The sequence below is a fragment of the Dryas octopetala genome, chromosome 4, assembly GCF_963921425.1.
Source record: "Dryas octopetala chromosome 4, drDryOcto1.1, whole genome shotgun sequence".
In the NCBI taxonomy this organism is placed as follows: Eukaryota; Viridiplantae; Streptophyta; class Magnoliopsida; order Rosales; family Rosaceae; genus Dryas; species Dryas octopetala.
In genome coordinates this window covers 12,776,041-12,793,299 of record NC_141369.1, presented here as the reverse complement: position 1 = coordinate 12,793,299, position 17,259 = coordinate 12,776,041, and the positions used below count along the sequence as shown (strand labels likewise).

At 38.1% G+C, this 17,259-nt stretch overlaps 2 protein-coding genes across 5 annotated transcripts; one reads left to right on the top strand and one right to left on the bottom strand.

Moving 5' to 3' along the window:
* The first annotated feature begins 308 nt into the window (after positions 1 to 308).
* Positions 309 to 2,114, top strand: LOC147286955 (RNAse THREE-like protein 1). Of its 2 annotated transcripts, none has more exons than XM_086242318.1 (4): positions 309 to 457; positions 550 to 799; positions 1,383 to 1,497; positions 1,755 to 2,114. In XM_086242318.1, the coding sequence occupies exons 1-4, from the start codon at positions 329 to 331 to the stop codon at positions 1,912 to 1,914; spliced, it is 654 nt and encodes a 217-aa protein (XP_086098444.1). In that variant the 5' UTR covers positions 309 to 328; the 3' UTR covers positions 1,915 to 2,114. The 2 variants fall into 2 exon arrangements, with proteins under 2 accessions (XP_086098444.1, XP_086098443.1); XM_086242317.1 differs by having other exon boundaries at positions 1,380 to 1,497.
* A 1,515-nt stretch (positions 2,115 to 3,629) lies between these two features.
* Positions 3,630 to 8,267, bottom strand: HA9 (H[+]-ATPase 9). Of its 3 annotated transcripts, none has more exons than XM_086239501.1 (15): positions 8,211 to 8,267; positions 7,984 to 8,103; positions 7,779 to 7,877; positions 7,574 to 7,711; positions 7,163 to 7,477; positions 6,424 to 6,750; positions 6,119 to 6,238; positions 5,889 to 6,011; positions 5,689 to 5,793; positions 5,286 to 5,595; positions 4,680 to 5,194; positions 4,364 to 4,537; positions 4,082 to 4,264; positions 3,820 to 3,998; positions 3,630 to 3,726 (listed from the first exon to the last, which is right to left on the bottom strand). In XM_086239501.1, exons 1-15 carry the CDS (start codon positions 8,265 to 8,267, stop codon positions 3,630 to 3,632), a joined length of 2,862 nt encoding a protein of 953 aa, XP_086095627.1. The 3 variants fall into 3 exon arrangements, with proteins under 3 accessions (XP_086095627.1, XP_086095628.1, XP_086095629.1); XM_086239502.1 differs by having other exon boundaries at positions 5,286 to 5,571; XM_086239503.1 differs by having other exon boundaries at positions 7,574 to 7,738; positions 8,211 to 8,243.
* Positions 8,268 to 17,259: the final 8,992 nt, after the last annotated feature.

The following is a 17,259-nucleotide window of genomic DNA, read 5'->3' as shown; positions in this document are numbered from 1 at the left end:
CTTGACACGAAATAGTCTTTTTTTGGTAAGCTGACATCAACATCTTCATTTACAAGCGGAGGCCCACTCGGAAAATTCCTGTGTGCACCGGTGCATCACAAGAACCGTGTGTGTAAGAATCAAACAACACTCTGTGGAACTGTGGAAGGCACACAAAGAATTTCCTACAACACTCAACTGGGCATGCCTTCACTGGATTATACGCACACAATGTATGTTCTGTTGTTTGATACCTGGTCTGGTTGGTTTGGTTGTTTATTAAGCTACTTATCATTTTTGTAAGTATGTGCCACTTGTTACCTGCATCTTTGTATGCAGACCAACCAGTATGAGAGAGAGAGAGAGAGAGAGAGAGAGAGAGAGAGAAGAACCCATCAAGAGCTTGAGCTTGAATAGATTAATGATGGAGAATATTTGCTCAAGCCCAGAAATCATCATCTACAACCCTACCTCCCAAGTAAATCTCTTATCTCTTCAATTTGTGCATCTAAAGTTCCTCTTTTTCTTATTCTAATTACTGGGATTTCTTTTTATTTGTTGGGTTTTCAGGTTGAGATAGAGAAACCCAGTGCCAGAGATGTACCAGAGGTTGTAAATCCAAGCCCCATAGAGGGGATAAAGATGGTTGAATGTGATGAGCCAACCACAAAATCAGGTTCTTTTGACACTACTCAACCACATGAAAGTTTGAAGGTTGAAGATGCTTCTTTTGGTTACAGAGAGTGCAGGGAGGTTTCTTCTGACAGAAAGATTGAGGCTAATGGAAACAGAGCTTTGAAGACTGATTCAACAAATGAAGGTACAGCTCTTAATTACCCATGTGTAAACTACTCCATTTATGGGCTACAAAAATTCTGTGCACTGTTTCATTTTACATGGGTTTTCGTCTCTGCAATCACTCACACCACATGATCACCAATCTACTTGTAGCACATCTCTCTCTCTCTCTCTCTCTCCCTGAAACATGACCTAAAGCCTAAAGACCTACATTACACTAGTTTCATATGAGAGAAATAATGAAATAGCACACACACATATGTAGCTTAGGGCAGGGGTGGTTTAGCATAATATTTTCTGCTTTTATCAAAAAATTCAAAGTTTGAATTCATTTATGTTAATTAATATATTTTCTAGTAGTTAATGTTCTAGAAAGTTCCCAATAAAATTGTCCAGAGCAAATTGAAAATGGTTCTTTTACCTATTTAAGCTTATAATATCTATAGACTATAGATCAATCAAATTGTACCTCTAGTAAGTTGTAATTGGGTTCCAATAGTCATATCAATTGATTTGTGCTGTTCAAAGTTGCTTTCAGAAGAATCCTTGGATGTGCTGAATAAGAATGAAGTTGTAGGACTTACTCCAATTAATCAATTTAGTAGGCACTGATAAGAAGGTACCAGCAAGATCACATTTGTACCAGATATGTGCTGCAAAAAAATGGAAGCTCCCTTTGTATGAGTGCTGCAGAGAGGAAGGACCAAGCCACATGAGAATGTAAGTTCAACATCAAATTATTTCTAGAAAGCTAAGTCATAGCTGCCTCATCAATAAATGTTCACTTCTTTATATAATATGCTGTCTTTTTAATCTTACCACTAGGAGTTGCTACAATATCTTAGTCTTTGTCTTGTTACTTTTCTAACATGATCAGAGTGCACACTGCTTTTTCTTTACTCATATTATCAAAGGGTTAAGGTATTTTTCTAAAATGGCCATTTTAGTTACTAACTAGTCCTTTTAGTTCTAAACAGGTTCACCTTCAAGGTTACTGTTGTGATTGATGAAACCTCAAAGACAGTTTTGGAATGCTTTGGTGCTCCGCATTCGAAAAAGAAAGCAGCAGCAGAGCACGCAGCTGAAGGAGCGTTATGGTACTTAAAGCATCTTAGTTATTATTCGAAGGATAGGTGAAACTGAATTTTGGGAAACATGTTTAGAATTTTAGATCAGTCAACTGGTTCTTTTTTGCTCCCACCCTCGCCACAATTTAGAGGCAATATATGTACATGTGGCACACTAATTTTTTGTATGATCCAGTTCTTCTGTGAGCCTCTTAGTGTTACAAACTATTTGTTAACGTTATTGGATCAGTTCAACATTGCTAAAATGGATTTTACATCTTATTTGTTACTTTGCAAAGTGGTGCTGCACCTATATGTTTCTTTTTGTCCGTAGTTATGGGTTCAATGGTTGTGTAATACAAACGACTTTCATTGCTTCTGCCTCAGCTACGGGCTACCAAGCTATCAGCACACCAGATACCACTTACAGTCTGCCATAATCAAAGCTCCGTGCTCATATTTGCAAATCCACATGAAGCTTCATTGTGTATTCCAAGCAGTAAGACAACCACTTATGACTTACTACAAAAACTTAAGTTGTCAAGGAATGGGTCAACAATGTATATCAAACTTAAACAAGCAACATCAAAATTCAACTTAATCAAGCCACCTGCAGGAAAACCATATCACTTCTAGCTGCATAGGAGCAGCTTCAATCAATGGTGGTAACATGTAGTAGGAGCACAATTTTGAAGCGAGTATATTTCCCGCTGAATTTTTGGCATCAATCAATCTTGTTAGTTATAGGAGACTTGGTGGGAACTGGGAAGACCATGTAAAATCCTATGAACATCTGAAATTTACCTTGAGGTTTCAGACTCGATAAATTAATGCTATGGGAAGCCAGATTAAAACAGAAAAAGGCTCTTAAGTTCTTTAAGGAAACTTTACACCTATAGATTAGATTGTTCTACTCCATAGCATGACTTTTATGCATTTAACTCACTGTATATGCCATGATAGGACATGTGTTGTCAGATGATGGAGTAAAAGAATTATGCAACATGATTGTGTAGCATTCTTTAATTGTTGGGCAAAGGATCCTAAAATTTGGCAACTTGGAACAAAATTTTTACGCTTAAAATCAAGGGTGGTAATCGTTAGAGGATGTTGAAGATGAAATTTAAAATAATGAGCAAAATCACTGTGATATCCCCAAGGGGGCAGGCCAACAAAAGAAAACAAACAAGAAGAGAAAGGCATCTACAAGAGGGTAGATGCTAATCTTGCAAGTTCTGAACTTAGCTAAGAAAGCAATTTTTTTGACAACTTTTCCAAATTAGCTTAATAGCTAGAAACCCAGTGAGAGGTACTTGAGCACAAAGCTAGAACCAGTAGCTTGGGTTGCAAGATGCAATTGTAACACTTCTTCAACATACATTAGAATTTACTGGGGTATATTATAAGGGAAGAGATTCCTAATTTTTGCCAAGCAATTAAATAATTTCCAAGATAGTTAGTTTCAAGTGAATAATTTTGTACTCAGAACAGAAGTTGAAATTCTAGAACCAAAAATTGGGAATTATCATTAAAAAGTAACTATATAATAGTTCATACAGAATAGCAGATTCAACCTCTAAATCTCTTTTCCAACCTGGGGCTGTCTTTTCATAGACAAGACACCTGTTGGATTATTCCCAACCCTTGCATCCTCCTAATCATACGAAGATACAAAGATTTTTATTCATTTTTTTTTTTTTTTTAAAGGATGAACACTATATTCTCATGTCATGTGAGCTCTGTTTTGTCCCTCTCGAAACTGGCTTTGCCAAAAATTCCTAACACTCAAACAGTGTAGTGCTGTTGAATGGTGTCAATGTCAAGTCCCTTGAGTTTGACAACTGATTCAACGTGCCCCTTCAGGGTATGAAGCTCCCTCAACCTGAAACCAAACAATCAGAACAAAGATTAGGAAGGATCCATTAAAATTCATGATTTTATTACAGGCGCCATACTAGGTTACAGTTATGGTTACCTAGCAACTTCCGCCCGCTTCTTGGCCTGTTCTGCGATTTCAGACAACTCTCTGTTGTTCTTGTCATGGAAGACATCAGATGTTTCAGGAGGCTGCAGGCCATGCAGGGTTCGTTGAGCGGTAGCCCATTGTGCCTCCCTCTCTCCCTTTCCATAATCCTTCTTTGTTGTAAAAGCAGTCTGGATAATAAGAAAGAATCAAACATGGATGAAAATGTTTTAGGATATGACAACATATTATAAGCATGAGGCTGATCACATACCTTTCTCTCAAGTACAGTATCCCAGGCCTTGCCACTCAATGCATATCGAATAATGAGCTTAAGAACGTCCAAAGGTAGGTAGGTGATAGCGGTGTAGACCCAGATAACGCCTGCCCATCCCCATCCCATACCTTTGATTCTTGCAAACCCCCAATTTGCATAAACAGCAATAATTGTAGCAAGCTTGAAAAACAAACATGAATAGAATATTAGTTTGTCATTCTTGCAAAATATGCAAAACAAACAATATAAGCAACCAGAAGTTAATTTCTTGAAACTCACCAGCTGTGCTATGAGAAAGGCACCCAAAAGCAAGAGACCAGGGCGTTCTAAAAAAGAAAATCTTTGGGACCGAGTAACAAAGATAAGTGCCTGGCTTATAATGCTCACTTGAAGGTAGATGGCTGCCATAAGCTCTTCTGGGCTGTTCCTGAGAGATCTTACCCCAAAACGTTTCTGCCATTTTTAATGAAGTATATTCGCAATAAGAATGATTTACAACACCGATTGAACTAGTATACAGTTGTAAAGATTCAAGTGAAAAGAAAAAACCACTGACAGTGCTTTTGATTTAATTGGATTATAGGAATTTTCTTACTGAGAAAAAGTCAGAATCGTGAGCAAGCCAGAAGAAAACAACAGTCATGACAGCCATGTAGGTGCCAAGGACAATGCCAGTGGCAAAGATCTCTTTTAGCTTCCATGAGTCTGGAAGAGGAGATGGCTTCACCCTGTCTTTAGATATAGTCATGATTGTTCCATCATTGAGTATGGCAATAACCAGAACCATGAAAGGTGAAAAATCAAACTTCCAGATAAGAGCAAGGAGCAGGAAACCAAGCACAACACGGATTGTTATAGAAACAGCATAAATGGTGTAATTCTTCATTCTCTGGAAAATGGCTCTGCTTGTCAACACAGCACTGATAATCACAGACAATCCCGGCTCTGTCAGGACAATGTCAGATGCACTCCTGGCTGCATCCGTTGCATCATCTACTGCAATTCCAATGTCTGCCCTCTTTAGAGCTGGGGCATCATTTACACCATCTCCAGTCATTCCACATATATGCTTCCTCTCTTGCAGCCTTCTCACAATTTCATATTTATGCTCTGCATGGTTCCTCATTAGTTAGTTCTACTAAAACAACATATGCAATTTTGGAAATTAACTTACTTAATATGAAGAATTTAGTCCAATTACCTGGGAAGACACCGGCAAATCCATCAGCCTTCTCAATAAGCTCATCAATTGGGAGGGTAGCAATTGACTCATCCTTGGTTTCACCAAGGAGGGAAGAAGAAGGATACATATTGGTTCCCATGCCAAGTCTACGACCAGTCTCCTTACCAATGGCCAATTGGTCACCAGTGATCATCTTAACATTGACACCAAGATTAAGGGCTCGTCGAATTGTCTCTGCACTGTCATGCCTTGGAGGATCAAAGAGAGGCAAGAGACCAACAAACTGCCAAGGTGAACCAGCACTCTCTTTTGTTTTCTCTGGCACAGTCTGGAAGCAAACAATATATGAAGAGATCAACTTCAAATACATGAAAGCATTATCATCAAATTACAAATCTTTGGAATAAGAACAGAAACCCACCTGTCTAGCAACAGCAAGAGAGCGAAGACCACGATCTGCAAACTTTTCAATGATAGCATGTGCTTTCTTCCTAACATCGTCTTTTAGTTCACAGAGATCAATGATCTGGAACAATAGTATATACAATGCTACAAGATTAAAAGGATACAAATAGATTGAAGACAAAAGCATCATGAATATATGTAGGGATGACTTATGACCTGCTCTGGTGCACCTTTGCTACACCGGTGCCAATTGCCATTAGAGTCGATATATGTTATGGCTGTACGCTTTTCCACTGGATTAAAGGGCAAGAAATGAACCTCAGTTATACCTTCCCTGGCCTGCAGCACAAAAGACAGTACAATAAGACAGCCAAATTTAATCATCATATGTCAAGACAATTAAGGGACATATGGAAATGGATTGGTATATTTGTTGAATAACATGCCTCCTTGGGGTCACCCAACATGCCAACAATGCAAGTATCGATAGCATCCTGATTCTCAACTCTCGAAGCCCTGGCACCAAGCAAAATTAGTTGATCCTTGTCCACATCCTTTACAAACACCTGTAAGTTAAACCAAGTGTCATGAATGACATTCCCCTGATCAATGAAATTATGTTCCAAAGTCTTGATTTATGTCCTTTTACTTTTTCGTACTTAATCATACTTCTGGTCATCAAATTCATGAATCGTAAATCATTTGAACAGTCATACTCTCTTTACATGATCTTATATGATTTATCACTAACCTCAACCATGGTCTTGTCTACTTTAAGCTTGTTGAGCGTAAGAGTCCCAGTTTTATCACTGCAGAGGACATCCATTCCAGCCAGCTCCTCGATGGCTGTCATCCTCTTGGTGATGGCACCTTGCTGTGACAGCCGGTGGGAACCAATAGCCATGGTAACTGACAACACTGTTGGCATAGCAATTGGAATCCCTCCAATGAGAAGCACCAAGAGATTGTCAATCCCATCCCTGTACTGCCTGTGCTGAATTGGATACATAACTACTATCTCTATTATCATTCCCGCAGCAATGGAGCATATGCAGAAGTTTCCAATGGCAGTTAAAACCTGATCACCGCCCAATGCTCATCAGAAACCAAAAGACAGCATAATAATGAAAAGGAATAAATGCTCACACTCGGGTGAAATTAATGTGGCGTAGCTTCAAACAGATGTCTTGACCCTTAGCCTACCATTAGTTCAAATTATATTTTTTGTACCTACAAACAGATGGAGGCACCATGTAATAGAAACATGTACTGCACCTTTATTGATTAGTCCCCTTCATTGACATGCAGTCAAACTTTTCATGATGATATTTTGATAATGAACAGATTTCAGTAATTAATTGAAAACTTTCACAAAACAAAGTCACTGTATAATAGTATATTCATCATCTTTTTAACTTATGTGGTGAATAATCTTTTCTTTTCTCCAATTTTATTACAAAACTAACAGACTTACACGCAGAGATTGGTACCTTTTGGAAGTGCCCTACTTGGTTGGTGCTGTCAACGAGATGAGCAGCCTTCCCAAAGAAGGTATGAACTCCAGTGGCAATTACAACTGCCTCAATCTCACCTTGCTTGACGGTGGAACCTGAGAAAACTTCATCACCAGGGTACCTTGTGACTGGCAGAGACTCGCCAGTGAGGGCAGACTGATCGATCTTGAGGGGATCTCCCTCCAAGAGACGAGCATCTGCTGGGATAATATCTCCCAACTTAATACTGATTACATCTCCTGGTACCAAGATTGAAGCCTCTAGCTCACACCATCTTCCATCTCTCAGAACCTACAATCAATCAAAGAATTAAGCATGGAAAATTCAATTCAAAGAATATGCACAAGTTAATAATGTTGTAGCCATGTTTTACTAAAAATCGATCACCTTGGTTTTTGGTGCAAGACCAGCCATAAGGGCTGCTGCAGCATTGCCTGCATTGTTTTCTTCGATAAAGCTTATGGTGGAGTTGATGAATAACAGTGCAGTAATTCCCACAAAGTCCTGCCAGTCCGGTGGCCTTCCCTGCATTTGTTCATTATAACCATAAGACTGTGAGAGAGAGAGACAGAGGGAGAGATGGAGATGTTACCCCTCCATTTGCCAAGGCAATGGCCATGATTGCAGCAATCTCCATCACCCATGATAGGGGATTCCACATAAAACCCAAGAACTTCAGAAACTTGTTTTCCTGTTCCAAAATTATTGTATTAACATATCATCAATAATTTTCTTCCTTCCAAACAGAAATTAATTAGGAACAAAAATGTAGTTGAAGAATCTTGAAAACCAATTACCTTCTTTTCTTCCAGCTTGTTTGGGCCAAAGACTTGAAGCCTCTTCTGCCCTTCTTCGCTTGACAATCCCTCTTTTGTGCATTGCAATTGTTCAAACACTTCCTGAACCGGAATGCGTTCCTGTGAAACACATAGGAAGAAGACAAAGTTAAAGAACCATATACCAAAATCTGCATGGCAACAAACAACACAAAAAAAAAAAAAAAAAAACCATCAAGCAAACTCACAAGGTCGACATTCTCTTTCTTGATTTCTTCCAAACTTATGCCTTTGCTTTCTGCCATGATTGATGAATCTCTCTTTTCCTTACTCTGTCTCCAAACCAAACCTGACCCAGAAGAGGGGTTGTTCTAAACACTCATAGGCTCGTACACAAAACACAGACAACACATATATGTCTATTTTATGGCACTACCAACAAAGTCTCTATTGCTCAGTGAACTAGTATTCTCTTGAGGTGGGGCGGTAGAATACAAGGAGCACAAAGCCACAAGAAGAGGCTCCTTCCCTTACAAAAACGCAATTATAGAAAACAGTTTTTGGGTCTGAGAAATCACACACAAGTACACACACTCTGTTGTTACAAACTTAGAAGAAAAAAAACAGTAATGGTTAGATTTATATGGGTTGTAATGGAGTGAAAGTTGGGTCTTTCTGTTTATATGGGAAATGGGGTGGGATTCATCTAAATATGGAAAACAAGAATTGAGCGAAGGAGCGAGAGTTTTGCTTGTGGTGTGTAGAGTGGTAGCCCCGGTCATTCGGCCAGTTAGAGCAATCAACATTTAACAAGCACTCGAGCATCTCAAAGTTATTGTTATTACGTACGCTCACTGCGCTTTGTCATTCTAATTTGCCTTTAACTGTAGGCCATGACCTCTTCGCCTTCTGCGCCTTTGCATACGCTGGCAGTTTTACACGTTCTTTGAACAAAATATTTCCTCCCTTATGAAGGTGTGTTTCGTGCATGGGACATTGGGATTTTATTGTGTTGGACAAGACCCAATAGACTTGACTATTATTTTGGACTAGACTGGCTTGACGTCAAATTCAGTATCATTTTACGTTTGGATTTGTGGCAGTCTAAGAAATTAGATAACAGTAGTGCTAGATATACCATATTTTTATACCATAATTTCATACCACCTTATGTGGCAACTTACATGGCATTCATACATTGGATACTAAAAAATAAAAATAAAAACCCAAAAAGAAAAAGAAAAACTTTGTCCAATAAAGTAATGACACGTGAGATGGTATAAGAATGTGGTATAAGAAATGTGGTAAGTATAGTATTATTCATTAGATAATTATAGTACTGTCTCTGAGATAAAAATATATATATAGTATGTCTCTCGGAAGAAAAAAAATATAGAATTATCTTGTATTATGATGAAAATTGTATTAGGATGCTTTTAAAAATGGTAAACTACAATTTTGTTCCTTGTGGCCCGAAATCACATTTGGTCATCATGGTTTTAATTTTCTTATTTTGGTCCTTGTGTTTATGTTGTTCGTAATCATAGAACATTTTGCACCCAACATGAAAATCTTTTTCAAATCGAAATTAATAACTTGTTTAAACTATTAATTTTTATTCAAGAATGACCATTAATCATGTATGTACCCTTGAATTTGATTTTCAAACAAGAATTCAAAAATAATCCCAAACTTATCGATCAAACCCTTAAAAAATTTTGAACCTCAATTTTTTTAGCAAATAAATACAAAAATTAAAATTAGATTTAGAAAACCCAAAAAATGGTTTTTTAATCCCCCAACAAAATTTTTATAAAAATAAATGGATAATTTATCCCAAAATTGAAAATTAAAATTTTATTAAAAATTTCCTAAGATTGCATACACCATTAAACACAAAGACAAAATTAAAAAAAATTAAAACCAAGAAAACCTAATGTGATTTCGGGCAAAAAAAGCTCGTATACCAAAAATGTTATATGTACTTTTTTAAAGAGTGTTGTTATTTACACACCTTTTTTTTTTTTTCTTTTTACACACTTCTCATTACTTAATTAGTGATTTTATAGATTTATCACGTTATGAAAAAACCCTAAAGCCCTCCCCATCACACCTCATCTTCTCTCTTCCTTCCCTTCCAACTGTGCCTTGCCCAACCCTCTCTCCCTTTCAGTCTCTGACTGCGACTACCCCACCCCACCCCGGCCTCGTCTCGTCAAGACCGGAGACTGAATACAACTGAATTGATAGGAAAGAAGAATAATATATAGCAATATAACCAAATCAAGTATTCGGCTAAAAAGGAAATCAAGTAAGGATAGAATCAATACATGAACTAAATCAAAGATAATAATAGGGGAGCCACTGCAGAGCTTGGTATTACCAGATTATTAAAATGCAGCTTTATCAACACCCAAAAACAAAAAACCATTCATGCTTCCTGAAAGGTTTCAAATGTTTATAATAATGAAAATCTTAGAAATAATCAGCAATATGCATTAAAATATTGGCACCGCCGTGCGCAGCACCTTCCAGCCACCGCGTCCAGCACCATCAAAGCCACTCGTGCATAGCACCGTCGAAGCCACCTGCACTCAGCACCGTCGAAGCCACCCGCGTGCCTTTCTGCTCACACCAACCCAGCCACACCACCCCTTCAAGATCAGCCACCACCCCGCCTCTCTCTCTCTCTCTCTCTCTCTCTCTCTCTCTCTCTCTCTCTCTTCACTCGCCCAAGCAAAAAGCCAAAAACTATAAAAAATTAAAAAATTAAAAAATTGTAGCTGGTTCTAAAGTACAGTGCCGAACATCAATGAAACTGTTCGGAAGTACATCGTGGAACACTTTCAGTCATGTTCGACTGGTGACTGCCGAATGAAGAAAAAAATTTCGGAAGTTACCTGCGACATTAACAATCTCTCACCCGAAAATTAAATCCTAAACTCTAGGAAACTCACACTGCAAATCATCTAAAACATACAAAAAATGTGTTAGGATGGGTGTTGGGGGTGAACTAAAGGACTTTTAATTTTTGGTGTTGTTGGGGAGAGGAGAGAGAGAGAGGGGCTGGGTGTGTGTGTGTGTGTGTGTGTGTGTGTGTGTTTTTTTTTTTGATATGATGAGGTGTGTTAGATAAAATGACGATATTAGGGTAATTGGAGGGGTGTGTTAAAAGAGAAATTTTAAATTGTAAAAAAAAAATAATGGTGTGTTTGGATGGAGGAAAAAAACTCGGAATTTAAACAAAACTCAGCATTTAAGAAATTACATGCTCTAATTTCCTTATTTTGGTCAATAAATACAGAATTTTGTAAATTCTAGGTAGAAAAAAACTTGAGATTTAAAGGCTGTAAATTCCAACTTTAAATTCCACCTAAATTGGTGTCATTTTCAAAATTTCAATTTTTACAAAAGAAAAAAAGGTCATGTCGACCATGTCGACACTACCACCACTACCGCCAACGTCACCACCACTAACACCACCACCCCCGCCACCCCCGCCACCACCCCTGCTGCCGCTGCCGCCACCACCACCACCCCCTCCAACACCGAGACCGTGCACCACCGTCGCCGCTACTACCACCATCACCATCACCGTCACCACCACCACCACCACCACCACCACCATTACAGTCACCGCCGCCACCACCATCACCGCCATTGCCGACACCACCACCACCTCCAACACCGAGACCGCACACCACCGTCGCCGCTACTACCACCATCACCATCACCATCACCACCACCACCACCACCATCACAGTCACCGCCGCCACCACCATCACCGCCATTGCCGACACCACCACCACCACCGCCACCGCCGACACCCCAATTTTAGCCACCACCATTTCTCCTACCGCTTGTGGGCCATCACCCCTACCAATATGGTCAACTCACCATAAACATCATTTTTATTGTTGCCACCATCACTCTTTTGAATTGATGCATTAAAAATTAAAACTACCATAAATTCCGTATTTAAACTCTATTATGTTTACATGTTATCCAAACAAAAGAATCTACATATTCTAGAATTTTAAATCACATCATTTTAAATTCCGTCATTTGTGAATTCCTTATGTTTACAAACTACTTCATCCAAACGCACCATAAAGGTGTGTAAGAGAAAAATGTGTGCAAAAAAAAAAAAAAAAAATGTGCAAATAGCAGCACTCTTTCTTAATTGCTCCAAACGTTGATCTTCTTTGGTTCAATGAGCCAATGCATAAACCCACCAAAATCAGCGCAAGCCCGTTATATAAAAATTGGCCGGTTAACGGACAAGTCTCGGCTAAAATAAGCTTAAGCCCACCAAAATAAGCGCGAGCCCAAACATTACTCTACTTCTAAGGTTCAATGGGCTTAGGACTAGTCGACTACTTTAGGCATATAAATAAATTGAGGCATTCAAGTGCCTTCCAAAGGACAATCCACAGCCCTAAAATAACTTGAATCCACTTGCATGAGCTGTTGACAAAGAAAAAGAGCATGTCATGACCCATGAGATGTGTCAATGAGTGAATTAAGCATAGACATGATGTTACATGCATGACATGGCTTGGTCGTTTTGTTTATTTAGCCTAGAAATATTGTTACACTCACCAAATTTATTTACGATATTTCATTCATCAAATAATATGACAGTATATATTATTCAAATATAGGCCCATTTTAAACTTTAATTATATTTATAAAAAAAAACAAGATATTGACTTGTATGCTGACACATTATTTAATGAACAAATTTAATGATCCGAATATTAATTATTATTTTTGTCATAGAGTGTCAAATGATTAGGACTAACATTGCAAAATGCATTCAAATACGTACCTTAGGAAATCAAAATAATTGTTGGGGCAAAATTTGAAAATGATCAAAGAGAGGCCCGGAAGAATTAATGAAGACAGTGGCATGATCATCTACATGGTATAATATGGCAGATATCGTACGTTCCAATATGTTCCATAACATATATATAGCTCATGTCATGTGAAAGGGCAGCTAAAACCATGTGCATACTAACAATCATGCATATTGCGACAAATTATTTGGATAAAATGGTTGCTCATGTGAAGGATTGGGTGAGATCGACAAAATGAACAAAGAACTAAACTACAAGGGAAACAAGTACCTGCAGGTTCATATTTCTAATACTAGAGAGAGAGAGAGAGAGAGAGAGAGAGAGAGAGAGAGAGAGAGAGAGAGAGATGGGCACCATATTCTGGTCGACATCATAAAAGGAGGTAGCTATAGAACCATGTGCATGCTAATTACATGCATATGGAGGCACTTCTCTATATTTGAGGATAACATGGTTGTCCATGTGAAGGGATGGGAATGGAGTAGAATAAAGAAGGGAACATATATTTCATGCATGCCCATGTTGAGAGAGAGAGAGAGAGAGAGAGAACTTGATTGGTTGGTTCTACATATGTTCTTTTCTAGAAGAAATAGGAAATGGGGTTGAAAATGTTTTGGCTTTTTGGGAAGTTTTGCCCCCAATACAAAGCCTTTGGAGGAATTGCATGACTCACTTAATATTCATTCTAGGTATCTAAATCCAATGATAAACGAATCCAATTCTTTTTTTGGCCAAGATAAACTAATCCAAGTCAACTATAATATAAAATTGTCATAAATAATTAGAGAGTTTTATATAGGGCTAATCAATATCATATGATTGCCTCTCTCATGATTAATTTAATTGGACACATGCGATTCCGTAAACCATGATTAATTTAAGGGGGGGGCTATTCAGACCACCCTATTGTGCTGAGTTGACCACCCCCCTAAAATTTTGCCCATTTTTGCCCATTTTGCCCCTGCATGCCCATTTTCCAGATTTTGGCCAGCCACCCCTCTCCGCCGCCGGCGCAACCCCACCCCCTCTCCACCGCCGGCGCGACCCCACCCCTCCCCACCGCATCTCCCCTCCTCTCCTCCTCCCCCACCCAGCCACCACTCCCCCACCCATCCCCTCCCCTCCCCAGCCCGCCCCCAGCCAGCCCACCCCTACCCAGCCAGCCCCTCCCTAGCCCGCCCGCACCCTCTCACCCCAAGCCCCGCCGCCGTCGCACCCATCCCCAGCCCGCCTGCACCCCCTCACCCCAAGCCCAGCCCCCGTCGCACCCCTCCCCAGCCCGCCCGCACCCCCTCACCCCAAGCCCAGCCCCCGTCGCACCCCCCAGCCCCAGCCCCCGTCGCACCCATCCCCCACCCCCGATCTGGAGGTCTGTGGGGTTGCGCCGGCCACCCATGGTGGTCCGGTGAGGGAGGGAGGCAGACAGAGGGGAGAGAGAGAAGATGGCAGAGAGAGGGAAGAGAGAGAGGAGATCGGGCCAGGGGAGGGGGGGTCGCGCCGGCCATGGGGAGGGGTGGGTCGCGCCGGCGGTGGGGAGGGGGGGTCGCGCCGGCCATGGGGAGGGGGTGGGGTGGGTTGCGCCGGCGGCGGGGAGAGGTGGCCGGCCGAAATTGGAGGGGTGGGTTTTTTTTTTATGCAGGGGCAAAATGGGCAAAAAGGAATAAAATTTGAATAGGGTGGTCAATTTAGCAGGTTTGGGTGGTCTGAACAGCCCCCCCCTTAATTTAATTTAACTGCTTTATTGCTTTTCTTTAAAAAAAAAAGAAAAAAAATCACATTGGAGGGTATTGAGTTTATTTTCAATCTAATCATATATTCTATGAATAAATTTATTTTCATTATAGAAATTAATTACACAGTTAATAGACACAATATTAATGCTCCCTCACTAAATTTTATATATCTGTATCTTACTTGTTAGAATTATAAGAGGTCTAGAGAAGGGAGAAAACTTGATTAGGATATTTATATCACTTCATTATGTTGATATGGTGGATCTAGGGGTGTGATTTGGATTGGAAAATCCGAATCCGACCGATTCCTATCCGAAAATTTCCAATTTTATTCCGAATCCGAAAATGCCGAAATCCGAAAATTCTGAAAAAAATTGAATTGGAATTGGAATGTTTATGTAAATTCCGATTCCGATCCAAAAAATTCCGAAATATTCCGAAGGCATTCCAATCTGATATTTCCGAAATTATGCCAATTTATTCCATATTATATATTTTATCATTTATTTAGTATGATACATATAACATATATTTTAAAAAAGATGACTAATACTATTAATATAAACATATATACATTATAAATATATGTGTATCATAATAACATAAATGGTAAGTTGATAACACAAACACCCACATTTTTCCATACATGTAATTACTATTTTTTTTTATTAGGGAGAGGAATTGAAGATATGAGGCAATTCTACAGTTGTTCCAACTGGAATATCCCACCAATTGTAATTACTAATTACTAAATATTTAAGCTTATTATATTCAAAATTTCAAACATGATATATATATTATTTGAGTAACATGTATTTATACAGGCTCCTTCTGTTGAGGTATACCTCAACTTATTTATGTTGAGGTATGACCTTGTTGGAGCTCACACGAGTCGTTTTGTGTCGATCCGAACCGTTCGCAAGGATAATCTTCATTGATAGATCATCCTTGCAAAAAATTAGCCAAATCGGAAATCATTTGCCTATCTAACTTTGATAAAACAAATAGATGGTTTCATCGAAAATATTTGGTTCGTCCATTTATTTGATCAAAGTTAGATAGGCAAATGATTTCCGATTTGGCTAATTTTTTGCAAGGATGATCTATTTATGGAGATGTAAAAAATGAACGGTTCGGATTGACACAAAAAGACTCGTGTACGCCCCAACAGGATATACCTCAACATAAATAAGTTGAGGTATACCTCAACAGAAGGAGCCTGTGTATTTATATACACATATATATATATATGAGTAACATGATATATATATATATGTGTGTGTGTGAGTAACATGTATCTACTAGTGACATTTATTCTAACAATGTTGGATGAGCTCTAAAGATTAATCCCCCACCTCTAAGATATGTGCTATTAAGCCTATTATACATTCATAGTGACATTTATTTCTCTTATATATTATGTATGTTATAATATATAATATATACCATTAAACATACACAATATATATATATATCATACATAATTTATTTCTCTTATAACATACATAATTTAGCAATAAAAACCCTGCTAGATTGCATCTTTTTTTTTTCCCTTCTTTTCTAGATTTTTTTTATGGTAATGGTATGGGATGATATGGTTCTAAATGTTATTTAAATTAATATTTTAAATTTTCTTTTTAAATTGGACATATATTTTAATTACATTTTAATATAAATATTGGAATGCATCATAATCTATTGTCTTTTAATTTTTTTTGTTTGTTAATTTCATCATTATTTAAAAAAAAATCCGAACATGTTCTAAAAAATATTATGAAAATGTGAAAATTCCGATTTTTTATTCGAAAATTTCAAATGTTTATCCGAAAGTTCCGAAAATGTTATATTCCGAAAAATTTCAAAAATTCCGAGAAATCCGAAAGTTCCGAATCGGAATGAGATGTTGAAATTCCGATTTTTTGGAATGGAAATTGGAACATAAATTCCATTCCAAAATTTTTTGAATTGGAATTGGAACACCTTATTTCCGATCCGATCCGGCCGAAACACACCCTAGGTGGATCCAACCATTCATAAGAACTCACATGTATTAAATATCTTTCATTCACAATGCATGACGTGTATATATTGAAAATGAAATCTATTTTTTAAACACTTAGGTTTCCATACTGACATGGTTAAAAGTCACACCCAAGTTTTCCTCATAATATATAGGCCATGACATCATTTAATTAGTGAACAAAATTTGGTGAATATAGCAATGTCAAAAACAAAAACAAAAAAGTTAACTTAACACCTTCTTCCTTTTTCCTTACAATATATCTGTGTGCAGAGGGGTAATTTAGATTACACATCGAATAATCAAATTTGAAGCTAGAGGTGCCGGATATACAAACAAAAGCATGATAATTAATTAGACTCTTCAATATGACATGTTGTAGAAGATTGATGACGTGATGTTACAAAGTTTTTTTTTAATCAAGAGGTGACAAACTCATTTATATTATAATATGTGTATAATTATTAATATTTAAATATTAAATTTTATTCTCTCTTTCTTAATAATTGTACGTACACGTGTTATAATTTAAGTAAATTCTTATGCCAACATACAATGTATATATACTATTATCAATACCACTAATTAATATGAATCACATCATCTATGAGAGCATGTATGATCAATTTATCAACTATAAGTATCAAATACCAAAAAAAAAATTCCTGATCGACTCTTGAAA

Bases quoted from the DNA above. Each gene is read 5' to 3' on its own strand.
- LOC147286955 (XM_086242317.1), top strand. From the start codon at position 329: ATGAGAGAGAGAGAGAGAGAGAGAGAGAGAGAGAGAGAAGAACCCATC. The intron at 458-549 runs GTAAATCTCTTA...TTGGGTTTTCAG, and splicing joins TCTACAACCCTACCTCCCAA to GTTGAGATAGAGAAACCCAG. The intron at 800-1,379 runs GTACAGCTCTTA...TAATCAATTTAG, and splicing joins GACTGATTCAACAAATGAAG to TAGGCACTGATAAGAAGGTA.
- HA9 (XM_086239501.1), bottom strand. From the start codon at position 8,267: ATGGCAGAAAGCAAAGGCATAAGTTTGGAAGAAATCAAGAAAGAGAAT. The intron at 8,104-8,210 runs GTGAGTTTGCTT...TGTGTTTCACAG, and splicing joins AGAAAGAGAATGTCGACCTT to GAACGCATTCCGGTTCAGGA. The intron at 4,265-4,363 runs GTGAGTTTCAAG...TTGTTTTTCAAG, and splicing joins CCTTTCTCATAGCACAGCTG to CTTGCTACAATTATTGCTGT.